Source organism: Mixophyes fleayi, chromosome 3, assembly GCF_038048845.1.
Source record: "Mixophyes fleayi isolate aMixFle1 chromosome 3, aMixFle1.hap1, whole genome shotgun sequence".
Classification (NCBI taxonomy): Eukaryota; Metazoa; Chordata; class Amphibia; order Anura; family Limnodynastidae; genus Mixophyes; species Mixophyes fleayi.
In genome coordinates, this window is record NC_134404.1 from 96,731,756 (window position 1) to 96,747,598 (window position 15,843).

General features: G+C 40.2%; 1 protein-coding gene across 3 annotated transcripts in view; it reads left to right on the forward strand.

Moving 5' to 3' along the window:
* The window catches only part of KCNAB1 (potassium voltage-gated channel subfamily A regulatory beta subunit 1), a 267,571-nt gene that overhangs the window by 181,222 nt on the left and 70,506 nt on the right, over positions 1-15,843 (forward strand). For all 3 annotated transcript variants that reach the window (XM_075202037.1, XM_075202038.1, XM_075202039.1), the window contains exon 3: positions 11,453-11,490. In XM_075202037.1, the coding sequence (XP_075058138.1) occupies positions 11,453-11,490 (38 nt within the window). The remainder of the gene's footprint in view (positions 1-11,452; positions 11,491-15,843) is intronic.

Genomic DNA, 15,843 nt, shown 5'->3' on the forward strand with positions numbered 1-15,843 from the left:
ACCCTAACAATCACTGCCTTTACCCACTATCTCACCTTCTTTCCCAGCTGCAAAAACTGCCTCCCCATTTCTGGGGGAGGCAGTTCTTGCCCTCATCTCCTCTCAGTCCAAAAACCATCAACTCCCTTCTCTTCCTACCCCTGCCTCTACTTCCTCCATTGACCCTCACCAGTCACGGCTTTGCTTCTTACCTAAAGGGGAAAATCTACTCCATCCACAATATCTCTCCATTACAGCTCTCCCTTTCCCCATCTCAGCCCATTTAAAACCCCCAGCCACTCTGTCCACCTTTTCTCCTGTCAAGGACTCTGTGGTCCTCTCACTTCACCCTTCCTCTTCCTCCTCAATATATTCTCTCGATCAGGGGCAAGCTGGGTTGGGGGAATCTTCCCCCAGGCCGTTCCCATAGTGGGCTTCAATGGGGCTGCTGAATCAAGTCTTGCCACCCGGGCTAAAATTTGACAGCCCCCCCCCCCTGTTCTCAACCCTGCTCCACCCTACCTCCTCCACTCTCTCTCTCTTCTAACACAGTCATCTAGCTTACCTTTTCAACCTATTTCTCTCTACAGGCATCTTCCCTTCTGCCTTCAAACACGTGGTCATCATGCCCATTTTCAAGAAACCATCTCTCGACCCTGTCTCTCTTTCCAGCCACCGCTCCATATCCCTACTCCCATTCCCTTAAAACTTCTTGAACGGCTAGTGTACAACTGTTTAATATACTATCTCACTGTTCACTCCCTCCTTGATCCCTTACAATCAGGCTTTGGCTCTCTTCACTCTACCGATATTGCCCTCACCAATGTGACTAATCTACTCTTGGCTAAGTCGAAGGGCTACTTCTCCCTGCTTTTGCTCCTTGACCTCACTGCTTATGACACAGTTGACCATCCTCTCCTCCTTAACACCCTTCTCCTCCTACCTCTCTGATCACTCTTTCAGTGTCTCTTCCTTTGGTCCATGCTTCCCTCTGTCCTTCTCTCTGTTGGGGTTCCCAAAGGCTCTGTTCTTGGCCCATTAATTTTCTCTCTTCACACCTCTCTTGGTCAACTCATCAGTTTATTTGATATCCAATATCATCTACATGGCGATGACACACTAATCTATCTTTCCTCCCCTGATTTGTTTCCCACCCTCCTCTCCTGTGTGTGCGACTGCCTCTCTGCCATCTCCACCTGGATGACTGGACACTACCTCAAGCTCAACATATCCAAAACTGAGCGTATCATCTTTCCCCCACCTAGCATCAATCACTAATATCCCTTAAGGTTTATGGTGTTGCCCTCTCCCTTGTTCCCCACACACGATGCCTGGGGGTCATCATTGACTCTACCATGAATTTCACTTCCCACATCCAGTCGCTTGCCAATTCTTGCCACCTACACTTTTGCAACATTGTCAAGATTTGCCCTTTCTGCTCTCTGGATGCCACAAAGTCCATCATCGTATCCTTATTTAGCTGTATTTTTTTCCAGTTTATTTTTTGTTGCTTTTGCGTTGCTGCGGATTTCTTTGGCGCCATATAAATAGAGTTGATGATGATGATGAGGTGGAGAATGTTCAGCAATGTGCAATATACTATTCAGAGATGTAGCCAGACTTTTGTGGATCTCATAGCAAAATATTGCCCCCATGGACTGCCCAATGATGAAACACTCACATATACACATAGGTCTTTGACAAGGAAGGAGGGCCCCCTCAGCTGTGGGCCCCTGGCAGCTGACCCCACTGTGCCTGTGGTCTTCATATCCTTGGTACTATGTGCCTGAGTCATTAAGGAGAGCAAAACAAAACAAAGCAGTAAGTTTGCTCCTGGACAAACCATGTTACAATGCAAGGGCTGCACATTAGTTTATTATTTTGCACATAAGTTGAATACTGGCTGTTTTTTTCATGTAGTACACAAATACGTGATAGCTTTTTTATACTGGACTTAAAAGTTGATCTAGGACATGCCCCATTCCAGTTATAAATCTGTCCCCACATTTGAAATTTATCTCCCACTTCAATGAAACATGGTTTTGCTTAGGTGCAAATTTACTCCTTTTTTTATACTTTTGCCTGACTCAGGCCCTATATCATCAAGTCTTTACACATCACATTGCATTTAATTTAATGTATTAAATTTATGTTGATGGTTATTGGTACTGTTGAAAAATGTGTATTTGTGTCAAGCTAAAGTCTGGTGTAGTAACAGAAAAAATGCTTAAAATTACATAATTGTGTTCAGATAGGCAGTCAGTTGTGTATGCCAAGCAGGTGTTCATTAATATGTTTACATGCTAGCAAAAATATGATACTTTCTATTGGTGATATAATAAGGGAAACAGAATGTTGTCATAGTAACAAAGGACATACTGTATCTTTTCAGTCCTATGTACAATGCTGCACCATACAAAGGGCCATCTTTATACAACCGTTTGCCTACCCAGCTATTATCTGTATATTTATTAATATTTAACTTAGCAGAACAAAGCAGTAACCTATAGCAACCAATTAAACATTTACCATCCATGACATTACTCTTAACTGATCAACGGTAGTTGATATCTATAATTTCTGCACTTTTGGTAGTAAATTACCAACTTAGGACCAGTTATGAAAGTGTGGGTTTCACAGTGCAAATGTTTTTTTTGTCTACAAGTCCCAATTTTGAACAATGTGCATAGTTTTTAAATATAAAAAATGGAGGCAACTGAGAGTTGCATCATTCTGAAAGGAGTTGGCGGGCTCAGGGCTTTCCATGCTGAATTCAGGATAGGCACAGTAATTTGCCTAGTTATGCTTCCACGTGCAAAAACGGGATTTAATTTTACCGTACAGGGTTATTAAAGTGGGGCTTTTTTGGGTTGATCCCTGTTTTCTCGGAGGACGCACAACACTTTTCTTTCTGCAAAAAGACTTCATTTCTCCATATCCTCATAGTGGAGATTATACTTCATCCTAAACTTTCAATTAGACATTTCAACTAATGCAAAATGTACAATATGTATGCTGGCAACACATGCAATTTAGACCGTCCAGATGTCCCCCAGCTCTCATCGTTAATTAAAAATGACTCTAGTAGTATTTTAAGAGAAAAATCTTATCATTTAAATTACTGAAGGAGGTAGTCCTAATGTTGTTGGGTGGACTTTGAAATGACTTTTTACTCTTTTCATCATGCACTTTTGTCAAGTGGACCAACAACAGTAAACACTTTATCCTTTTATGGCTCTTGTTCCAAAATGAATAAAGAGGCAGATTTGCTCAAATAGAAAAGCAATGTAAGCCCATACTTTTAAATGTATAAAGCCACTATGCACATTAGGTACAGCATGTCCTGTGTTACTATGACAACATTCTGTTTCCTTTATTATATAATTTCATATTCTGTTTATTTTTTTAAGTTATTTACACTCTTCCTTGTTGATTTCTACTTGTTTCCAATTACACCACTAAGGGGTATTTTTAACAAGTGGTGATGAGCCAAGATGCCATAAAGCTCTTTCACCACTTTTCTTATTTATCAAAGGGTTAAGGCTGGAAAAATCATAGCTTTCTCCGGCATTAACCTAATTATCAACACTTACCGCTGTCCCCATAGGCCTCAATGTGGACAACAGCATTTATTAAGTTGTGAAAAGCTTGTAACACCATCCCAGGATGGCATTACCTATTTCAATGGGATGCATGATAAATTGCAGAGATATATATTGATGACTACCACGCTGGGGTCATAAATAGACACCTATGGAATCTGGACATACCGACAGTAGCTACAACAATCTCATCCCTTGATCTGGAGTAAAGAAGTTACTGCTTGTTACAGTAATACACTTCACTGAGTGTATGTTATATAGGCCCTGCATTGGAATCTGTGTACATGTGTTTACCCTCAGTATTATTTTAGTAGTATCTAAGACTCAAAACAGCAGCAAATTACCACATTAACATGTTTTGGATTTTGTTTACAAACCCTATTATACATTTCCAGTTTATTTACAAATTAAACATAAGGTATAATAAGTTGCTTTTAAAATCAAATCAATCTGACCTCAAATCACACTATATTTGGATTATATCAGCCACAAGACTGCTGTCTGTATTGTCTGTTGATTACTAGAATTCTCCCTGTATTGCATATTGGGCACAAGAATGCTCTGTGTATTGTAAAGCAGTCACTATAGTGCTTTCTGTACTGTATACAGATTGATGGGGCTGGTAGGTGTTATATTTGTGTATAGCCCTTTTACACAACTATTTTTCATGTATTTAATTGGCTTTATAAACCACACTCACATTAGACAGACCACACTTGCAAGGTTTTTGTCAAGCCCATTTTTCAGTAGCAGCGCGCTGGTAGAAATCTAGCCCCTGCTCCATTCCATTAGTCTTAGTTTTCTGTGCTGCCTTTTTAATAAGTGGAACTGGACATATTCACTCTAGCAGGAGGTCATGAAGGGAGCTCCTGTCTGAGAATCTGAGTATTAAAAGTGTGAGTAGAGGGAAAATACATTATCTTTCGCTAGTGAATGTGCTGGACGTGAGGCCTTCCATGATAGCGTGGTAATGCTTACTGTTTATGTAGAGCTGGATCTTATTTTATTGTTTAATAAATCTAGCTGCATGCTTGTTGAACCATAGTTAGTGGACTGAGACTTACTCTTTGCAAAGTAGTCCTGCTACCCCAATACATCATATTATGTATTAAATATAGATTTTATGTTTTACATACATGATTTTGTCCCATTCTCTTCATTTCCATGGGCAGCACAGTGGCCTAGTGGTTAGCACTTCTGCTTCCAGGCACTGGGGTCAGTTAGATTCCCGATCGTGGCCTTATCTGTGTGGCGTTTGTATGTTCTCCCCGTGTTTGCGTTGGTTTTCTCTGGATGCTCCAGTTTCCTCCCACACTCCCAAAACATACTAGTAGGTTAATTGACTGCTATCAAATTAACCCTAGTCTGTGTGTATGTTAGGGAATTTAGACTGTAAGCTCCAATGGGGCAGGGACTGATGTGAATGAGTGCTCTGTACAGCGTTGCGGAATTAGTGGCGCTATATAAATAACATGATGATGATGATGATTTGCAGGCCCTCCACTTTCTCATTTTCAGCTCATTCTCATCCTCTTTGACTCTGCTCACAACAGTTCTCTCTCTTGCTTCCAAAGGATACTACAACTCCTTTCTAAGGCTGGGTAAACACTACAGAAATTTTCCACCAATGTGTTAACTAAAACTAGAGATGGGCGGGTCCGGTTCTCAGAGAACCGAACCCACCCGAACTTTGGGTATCCGAGTACCGAGCTGAGCAGCTCGGTACTCTCCCGCCCGTTCCGAATCCAAATCGAGGCCGAACGTCATTGTGACGTCGTCGGATCTCGGGGCTCGGTTCTCGCGATACTTCAACTTTATAAATACACGCCTCCACAGCAATCCATCGCCATTTGACAGAGGGAGAGAGCAGGGTGTAGTCATAGGCTAATTAAAGCAGGGACAGAGAATACAATATTGTTCTTGCAATTGCTCTAACCAAAATCGCTAGTGCAGAGAGGAGGATAGAGGTTTATTATTTTTTCTTAATATTTGGCACTCCCCAGCGCTTTTGGGGTGTCCCCCATAATTGTGCATAAATATTTCTGGCTGTCAGAAGTCATATCTGTTAGCAGTATCTACCAAATCATTTTTAGCACTCCTCAGTGCTTTTGGGGTGTCCTCCCTAATTGTGCATTAATATTTCTGGCTGTCAAAAGTCATAACTGTCAGCAGTATCTACTAAATAATTTTTAGCACTCCTCAGTGCTTTTGGGGTGTCCTCCCTAATTGTGCATTAATATTTCTGGCTGTCAAAAGTCATATCTGTCAGCAGTATCTACTAAATAATTTTTAGCACTCCTCAGTGCTTTTGGGGTGTCCTCCCTAATTGTGCATTAATATTTCTGGCTGTCAAAAGTCATATCTGTCAGCAGTATCTACTAAATACTTTTTAGCACTCCTCAGTGCTTTTGGGGTGTCCTCCCTAATTGTGCATTAGTATTTCTGGCTGTCAAAAGTCATATCTGTCAGCAGTATCTACTAAATAATTTTTAGCACTCCTCAGTGCTTTTGGGGTGTCCTCCCTAATTGTGCATTAATATTTCTGGCTGTCAAAAGTCATATCTGTCAGCAGTATCTACTAAATAATTTTTAGCACTCCTCAGTGCTTTTGGGGTGTCTTCCCCAATTGTGCATTAATATTTCTGGCTGTCAAAAGTCATATCTGTCAGCAGTATCTACCGAATAATTTTTAGCACTCCCCAGTGGTTTGCGCTCAGAATGGATTCAAAGCAGTCCACATATGATCTGAATGAGCAACCAGGTTCTGTCACCAGTCCTGATGTTAGTGTTCCCAGTACGTCATCTGGCCAAGGCGATGTCAAACAACAGAGTGTTTTCAAATTAGTGCAAAAAACAAAAACCCAAAAAAAAATTACTGTATTGAAGCGAAAAAGAAGTGTAACTGAGCAAAAGTTAAGTGATGATAAAAAAAAAATTGCAAGCATGCCATTCTACACACGCAGTGGCAAAGAGAGAATGAGGCCTTCACCTTTGGCTGTTAGTGGCAGATCCCAAAAAGTTACCCAGCCTACAATTGGTGCACAACTACTGTTACGCGTCAAAGCCGAGCTGCAAGATAACAGTGAGGTATTACAGGAGAATATTTGCTCTGATTCACAAATGACAACAATCCCTGTGGAGAGTCCATCCAACAGTGGGATGTCTAATCGTGAGCATTCTGCTGATGTGTGCCTTAATAGCCCGAGTGTAGCCGGTGATACACAAATTGAGGATGCCACTTTGGAATTAGAAGAGGATGAGGGGGAGATTTGTGTAGGCGACGAGGGCGCTAATGATGATGTTGATGATTATGATGCAGACAGATACCAAATTGCCTTTCTCAATTTCTATTTATATTCTAGATTATATAACGGCTGAATAGTTTTCTATTTTACTCCTAGTGGAGAGAGGATCTGATGCAGACAGATACCAAACTGCCTTTGTCCATTTCAATTTATATTGTACAGTATATAACGGCTGAATTTATTAGTATTTTATACAAGTGGAGGGGGGCCTAGAGAGACAGAAACCAAACTGGCTTTCTCCATGTCAATTAATATTGTACAGTCTATAACGGCTGGATTTTTTGGTATTTTATACAAGTGGAGGGGGGCCTAGAGAGACAGAAACCAAACTGGCTTTCTCCATGTCAATAATTATTGTACAGTCTATAACGGCTGAATTTTTAGTTTTTTTTAAAAAAAGTGGAGGGGGGCCTAGAGAGACAGAAAGCAAACTGTCTTTTTCCATTTCTTTACATATTTAACTATAAGTATAGGGTGTAATATACATCCAAAGACGATGGCTGCATTGCCAATATGCATAGATGGAGAGGAAGACAATCTGTTTTGTGTGTAGAATAAATGAAGGCCTACCAACGAAGAATTAAACTGTTTTTTTGGATGATTTATTACCTCAACAATTAGATTACTTGTCTCTAAAACAGTTGGAGCACTAAATTGGGTTAATTTAGGCCCAAAAACATGGATTTTCCAAAAAAATATCAAAACTAAACCAAACAAAACCAAAACCAAAACCAAAACACGCAATGGCGGTTTTGCAAAACCAAAACCAAAACACGGCGGTAATCCAGATCCAAAACCGAATCCAAAACCAAAACACGGGGTCAGTGACCATCTCTAACTTAAACAGTTTTATAACGATTGATAAAAAAAAAAAAAGTCCAAATCCATCATGCTGATTCATGTGTACACACTATACATATTTTACAAGATTTATCCACAGATCTGTGCTCTTCATCTGTCATAACCATCAGCTGAAAAGATTGTGACTCTGTAAACTCGATGGAGATCCTGATCTAGAATACTTACACACTGCAGGATTGGAATGTCACCGTTCCATTGCTGAACGAGATTTTCAGATCAGTTTGAAAATCTCATTCATGTGCTTTGGAGGTATAATCATTCCAGGGTACATGCTACTGTGATATCGGGCCAATAAGTTGTTTATCGTCTGATTGGCCCGATAATTTGCTGAAAGTAGTGTGTACCTAGCCTAAGCAGCATTATAAGATCACATGACAGATGTAACACTGAGAAAAAAAAGTTGCAGCTCTTAATACTATAATACTGGTGGTAATAAAAAAAAATAACCATACTGCCTTACTGGCATTTTTCATTACCATGTTATTACTACATTTTCAATCACCCCAATCGCCTATCACTTTTTTCCAAGTTCCTGATTCTGGAAGCATAATCTATACAAATCAAAAATACTATTGTAAATAAAACACATATTCTCTCTGAATGTGCAGCTTTGTGGCTTAATAACGTTAATTGAGGAACTTTGCAGAAGTGTTTGTGCCTTTGTTGAGCTCAGTGGGGAAAACTCTACAGAACAGATTCATTATTAAGATAACAATACTTGTTATTTTATAGCCCACTTAACCATTGCCATAGCGATGGCCGGGTGGGGTTTTCAACTGTATTTATAGCGAGATTTTAGATTAAAGACCTCAAACTGAATTCTAATGATACTGTAAATACATCAAAGGGAAGCCCCAAGGAAGGAGAAGTTGGAAGAAAATAAGAACATTTTGCATGATTTTATGGTGTGGTAACTATGGTTACAGAATCTGTGGGTGTCTCTCTCTCTCTCTCTCTGTGCTTATTAAAGTAGAAACACTTTAAATGCGTTCACAAATGCTTAGATACAAAATACATTCCAAGACATGTCTCCTGATGGGATAGTTTTACATAACCAGCGCTATTCTGCTCAATTGAGTATGAAATCATCACATACAGAGGTAAAGAACTTCAGGATAAAACCGGTCCACTTCGGCACAGGAATGACAAGTATTGTCTCAGTACATAAGGGGTTAATGATGTATTCCTATGTAGACTACCTTGAAGATTCACCTTTTTTTTTATTTTTTTAGCGGCTATGTGATGTATTAGTTTCAATAGCACGAGAAACAGTTATTGTCTAAACAATGCAGAAGATTACTTTTTAGTTTCTTTTAACATGATTTCCCCATTAGGATATATAATCTACAGAGTGTATGAAATGACAGAAGTCACAAGCTTCCACTTGTTGAGAAAAATCGAGTGAGGGTTCGTAGTCTGGTAGAAGACACAAGTTTCCAAACAGAAACCATATATGGAGTGTAAATGATTGTGTAACGTCTCAGGTTAGCCTAGAAGTAATATTGTAATAGAGGTTAATGATGCAACTAAGATTACAAATAATTTACAAACATAAATTCCTACTGCATTAAGGGACCTGGATCCATAATCTATTCTTATAAGTGTTATCCCATACAGGCCTATGTGCATTGCAGGTTAATTCTACATCCAGCACTACATCCAGCAGTACATCTAATGTGATGATCCCAGCTAGTCCTTGTTGATGTCACCTTAATTGAGCAGCAAATATTACAACCCTATGTACAAATTGTAATACTCATTGTGTAACATGTAGTTCAGAGCACTCAGTGGAAGCAGCAAGGACTTAACAACCAGGGAAGGGCTGGCAGAATTTGGGGGCAAGACTTGACTTAGCAGCCTATTTCAAAGGAAAACAAATTCAGGTGGCCCAGTGACCCAGCCCAAGGTCGCCCACTAAGGGACAGGCCCCAGAGGGCAGATGCCCCTCCCCCCTCCCCAGCCTAACAACATTAAATGAAGGGAATTAAACCACTGTGTGACCAATGCCATATGAGGGCTGTGCTATAATGATGACAGCTGTGTTTCTTTCTCATAGTTTGCACCTTTATACACTATACTATGATTCCATTTGCTGCCCAGTGATGGCCTCTGCAAATAACGTTGTGTGATGTCAAGTAGTCAGTGGGTGCAGGAGGAATGAAGCCCCCACTCAGAGGCCCTCCAGGAGATGCCCTGCACCACCACAGCTGCCACATCACCCCCCAAGACTACTGCTCTGCTCAGAAGAGGTCCCCTCTCTGCTGTGGAAAGAGCATATCAGGAGGACCCAGGAGGTCGCAGAAGCTTTGCCAAGCACCTACCCAAACTTTGCTATGTGGCCCAGCAATGCACCATGTGAACAGAGGAACCCGTACATTACACTTTTACATTGAGTCATTTCAGACTTACTATATACTATGAAAACAAGTGACTTAGTTCATTGATTTTCAGTTGTAGATTAATGAATATTTGAATTACTTACTTAGTTATGAATGACCATTTATACATGGGGATTACTTCCCAGAAAGAATGCAACACAGTTTTACCTGCTGAGAGCATGTGAGGCCACTACTGGAGGGACAAATTAGATGTCCGCAATCTTTAAGTAATGAGAATGATAAGCACCTGGATTGGGCCCTTTAGACTTCCATATAATGGATCTGGGATAGGAGTGGCTTAATATTAAGATATGGTCAGCACAGAGCACAGTGGTTAGTATTGCTGCCTCACAGTGCTGGCATCATGGGTTCAATTCCAGCCAGGGCACTATCTGTGTGGAGTTTATATGTTCTCCCTGTGTTTGCATGGATTTCCTCTGGGTGTTCCTGTTTCCTCCCGATTGTAGGTTAATTAGCCATTAATAAAATGGACCTCTGTGTTTGTGTAATTGTGTGACAGGGAATTAGACTGTAAATTTTAATGGTACATGGACTGATGTAAATTATTACAATATTATCTGTGAAGCACAGCATAATATGGTAGTACAGGGGCGCACGCAGGGGGATTTCTGCTTCTCCAGAAACCCCTCCTCTCCCCGAACGGTACTGTACAGCACCCGCGGCGCTGTCAAAGAAGCATCTGCGGCAGTGCTGTATTGCAATACTACAATACAGCACTGCTGCGGACACTTCTTTGACAGCGCCGCGGGTGCTGTACAATACAGATTTGCCGAAATGGAGCTGCTGCGCATTCTCACTCTATTTTTTTGGTAGGAAACGGGTTAAAAATCCTGCGTTTGCCCCTGTAGCACTACATCAATAAACAATAATAAATAAAGATTCCATCTCCTGTGTTTTTTCAATAGTGGGGCACTTTAAGATGTGCTATGTTGATGGATAGGGCCTCCAGAGCTCCATGTGGGCCCTCACATAGATTGGCCTCAGCACTTTGGTATTCATATTGGAATGTAGCAAGTGCAGATGAAATACTACAACTGCCAGCATTGGCCCAAGAGACAGGTATTACAGTGGAGCTGCGATAAAACTAGTGGCACAACAAAGGAATTGCACCCTCTGGAATGTATAGATTACTGCAGGTTGTGTTTTTCATACTCATTTGCTGCTTGGCAGGCACTAATGAAGGGTAATGGATCCACTCCAGTTTATTGACCTATTGTGCTAGGCTACTGCATAAAATGTGACAGTATATCAAAGTGTTTGATAATAAATTATAATCTTTACTTTACAATTCTTTTTTTTATTTCAGGGACTTGGGTCACGTTTGGTGGACAAATTTCTGATGAGGTAAGAGATAAGTGTAGTGATGGATCGATTTTGCTTTACTGACAATGCCCCCAAAACTTTTATTTTACCATAAATATTCAGAACTGCTACCACATATATTTACCTGGTATATTCAAAAGTATTAATTTGGCAAGGAAAACAAGGTGAAGACGAGACTAAAATGAAAACAAAAGAACCTGGGGTGGGAGCTCAGACAAGGCCATCTGCAAAGCCTCATCTGAGGCCCCATTGTTGTGAGGTAACAATGCTAACCACTGTGCCACCATGTCTGAATGCATGAAGTGCTTTAAAAGAAATTTTAAAATTAGTGTTTTCATTATTGCATTTAGTTCACCTTTAAATGTGGTAAAGTTGCATATATTGTCTTTACTGTATAGCCCAAACTCTCAGCCATCGTTTCCTGAAAGATCAATAGGATATAGTGAGAAACACATGTCAATCACACTCCTAAGGGTATATTTACTAAACTGTGGGTTTGAAAAAGTGGAGATGTTGCCTATAGCAACATCTACAGTCTCCAAAATAATAGCCAGAATATGATTGGGTGCTATAGGCAACATCTCCACTTTTTCCAACCCGCAGTTTAGTAAATACCCCCTAGTGGTATATTTATTAAACTGCGGCTTTGAATAGGTGGAGATGTTGTTACCTATAGCAACTAATCAGATTCTGGTTATCACTTATTTAGTAGTTTCTACAAAATGACATCTGATTGGTTGCTATAGGCAACATCTCTACTTTTTCAAACCCACAGTTTCATAATTATACCCCCTTGGGTCATTCAAAATTCATTCCATCACTACATTAGAAATACAAATATGGAAGATCTACTGCTCCTATTAAAACAAGGGCACTATCATTGTTATATATTTTTCTAAAGTTATCAACGCGTTTGTAACACACTTTATTTTTCACTGTGTAGGCTGCAGGTGTAACAATTTCTATTGTTGTGTATGGAGAGATCTAGCGATCGGCCAAACACTTCCAATACACAGCAATGGCAGCACTGACATCTACAGGTTAAAAGAAAGTGCTGTACTAATAAAAGAAACATTATTTTCAAATGACATAATGTGCTAAATGCAATTCTATTTAATTTTACACAACATCTTAAAATGAATATTTCGATGATAGCCCCACTTTACTGTTTAAATGTGAAAATTCTTAGTATGTTATATGGACATTGCTGAATATTCATTTCAGTACAAGTGCTTGCTTTATGCAGCTAACAATTAGTCCTCAATACTCACATTTTCACAACTTGATGTCGGCTCCAGGCAAACACATAACATGATTTTTCTAAACAAGTTTCCAGATGTTGTTTACGTCAGTAGAATCTATAGAGAGATGCACTATAAGGAATTCTCTTGTCAGGGGTTTGTTGCAAGCAAAACATGACAAGTGCTTTGCTAACTCTGGGAAGTTATCATAATTCCTCAGCATCAATCAGTCATGCTCTCATAAACATTTATTGCTTGTGTCAATCATTCGGTCATCATTCATTTCACCCAAAAGACCATATGCGAAACCACTTAAATATGATATTTAGGTGTATTAAAATCAGCACTTTTCAAATATTGTTACATTGAATATGATAGAAACGGGTCTTTAGATTTTACCAGGTAGTTGACGTTGAATGATTTACACTTACAAAGCGCATACATTGGCTTACAAGAAGCCATGAGGTAGAACTAACGCCATACTTCTGTTTGCTTTAGGAGCTTCAACCGTTCCAAAATATCTTCTTTTTTTTTATACATTTGCTAAAATAACCTTTGACTTACGGTCATGTAAGGCTATGGCACTCTACTATCAAGCTGTACTGGGTTTTCATTAACCACTTCTCTCTGGCCAGTCACTATCTCCAGCCTTTACCAGTGTAGGCTCTTTTAACTGCTCGGAGAAAAAAAATTATTTTGCCACTTCAAATTCAGGCACACAGTCAACAGGTTCAACAACATTTCCTATTTTAGTAGGAGATAAGCTATCCTGCGCTCCACTATGCCCTCAACATTTTATGACTCTCCAATCTCGCTTGAAAAAGGGGACCCTTCAGACTCGGGGAACACTCCCACTGCCAATATATCAAGCCGGTCTGGGTTATTTATTTTTGCAATCAGCTGTGTTTCCCATAGCTTCCAGAATTGGGAACAATCTCTCTCCATGTTACATTTCTGTTCCAAAACTAGATCCTTGCAATGACAGCCATGAAGCCAGAAGCAAGATGAAAACATAACTATTTATTGCAGCGAGAACACAAACCATTGTAATGCAAGGTAAACACAGACCTTAGCTGAACAAAGATTAACAGCGAGAGACAGGAATTCACAGGAACTGTAAACCTGCAGTATGTCCAAGCATAAAACAGATTGCAGGTTAACCTCTGGGTGACTGAGTACAGGTGAGTAGTAAGTGGTTACTAAGCAGCAGGTCTAGGCGAGAGCAAGGGTATTACAAGAACAGAATGAAGCAATGCAGGTGGTCCAAAGAAAAACAATGAATAGCAAGGTGCATGGGGAGGAATAGGCATAAATAATCAGAGACACAGGTGTGGTAATTAACAAAGAGCAGAAGATTAACTCCTGCCAGTGAGGGATAAATGTCCATGGTAGAAAAGCAGCACCTCTGGTGGCATAGAGGTACTGCAGCCAGGTACAAAACAATGGCAAAGACTAAACACAGATTCCTAACACTCCAATATAACATCAAAGCCCAAGCAAGGAACTAATCCCACAGTGACCACTACGTGACCACACTGTGTTCTATATTCACTTCAGCGGTAACCTAATGTCCCATATTCCCATATATAGAGGTTACCTCAACAGTTTTCCCTTGCCGTTTTAAGGTGTTCACCAACTTTGTTTTAACAAGAGAACCCATACTACCAGAATCTAGCAGAGCCTTTACTCGTTTGCCTTCTACAGTAATGTTACATATTTGTATGTCTGGCTCAATCTGGCAGTCTGCAGTGGAGGCTAACTGGGCAAATAAAGATACTTTGCGATTTACATAAGTATTATCACATTGTATAAATTCAAAGGTAAGTGGACAAATAGCAGCAATATGGCCTAAGTCATCACATCTAAAACATCTGATCACATATTTATCACAGCTCATACGAGGCAGGAACCTTCTTTGCATACTAGGCCAATCTCCAGGTTCCAAGCCTACAGTCTCTGTATGTTCCAGCTCATTCCACCGAGCAGCACCCTTTTTTCCTGGAACACTGTTACCAGAATCCACTGGACATCACTGTTGCAGAACTAGGGGCTGGTGGGGTGTACTCTCAGTTCTTCTGCTGCCATATACTTGGTCTGCACCACTTTCACCTGAGCAATAGACGCAGACAGGGACTCAACTTCCTGATCCGGGTGACTTTTCAGCCCCTCCAACTGCTGCGGAGACAGGTCGGTAATATTCATGGTCTGTGCCAACTTTTGGAGAACATCACTAACCTCCTGGATTCTTGTAACTTGGACCTCTGGTAAAATATTGAATAGTTCTAGATAACTTAGTTTCTTTTCTTTTTCTGAAATCCAAGTGGAATGTGCATCAAAGTCATGGTCAAACCTCTCCCAGTTATCATTAATAATTTGTATTTTGCTAATGTTTTCAGATAGAACCTCTTTAACCTGCTTCACATTGTATTGAATAGATTTAGGGCTAGATTTACTAAGCTGTGGGTTTGAAAGAGTGGGGATGTTGCCTATAGCAACCAATCAGATTCTAGCTGTCAATTTGTAGAAAGTACTAAATAAATGAAAGCTAGAATCTGAGTGGTTGCTATAGGCAACATCCCCACTCTTTCAAACCCGCAGCTTAGTAAATCTAGCCCTTAGTCTTGTACTGAATGTCTTTTTGAACTTTGGACAGTTCTGACTGACTTGTTGGCTTTCCATTGCTGATATCTTTGCTTCAGCCTGAGCACGAGAATCTCTTAACTCTTGTACATCTTTTTGAGAAGCTCACTCTTCTGACTGTGCTGCCTGGGCTGAGAAGATCTCAGCACCCAGCTTATCATGCTGAATCTATCTCATCATACTGAGTCTTGTATCCCCTTCCAATTTTTTTTAACCTGGATTATGGTTTAAATTTTCTCCTGTTTATCTGCGATTTTGACATCAAGGTCTTTCTGGAGATTTTCCTTTTCATTCTTCAGCAGTTTTGCTTCTTCTTCTATTGCACTCTGACATTGACTTTGACCTGTATTCTGGGCTACATTTACCCTTTCTATATCAGTTTTCAATTTCCCTGTCTCTTCAGTGAGCTGCTGTGTTCTGGCCCTTCAATGTCTTACAGCTTCCTCAAGCAAATTCTTTTCTGCCTGCAGCATCTCACTTTTTTCACTGAGTT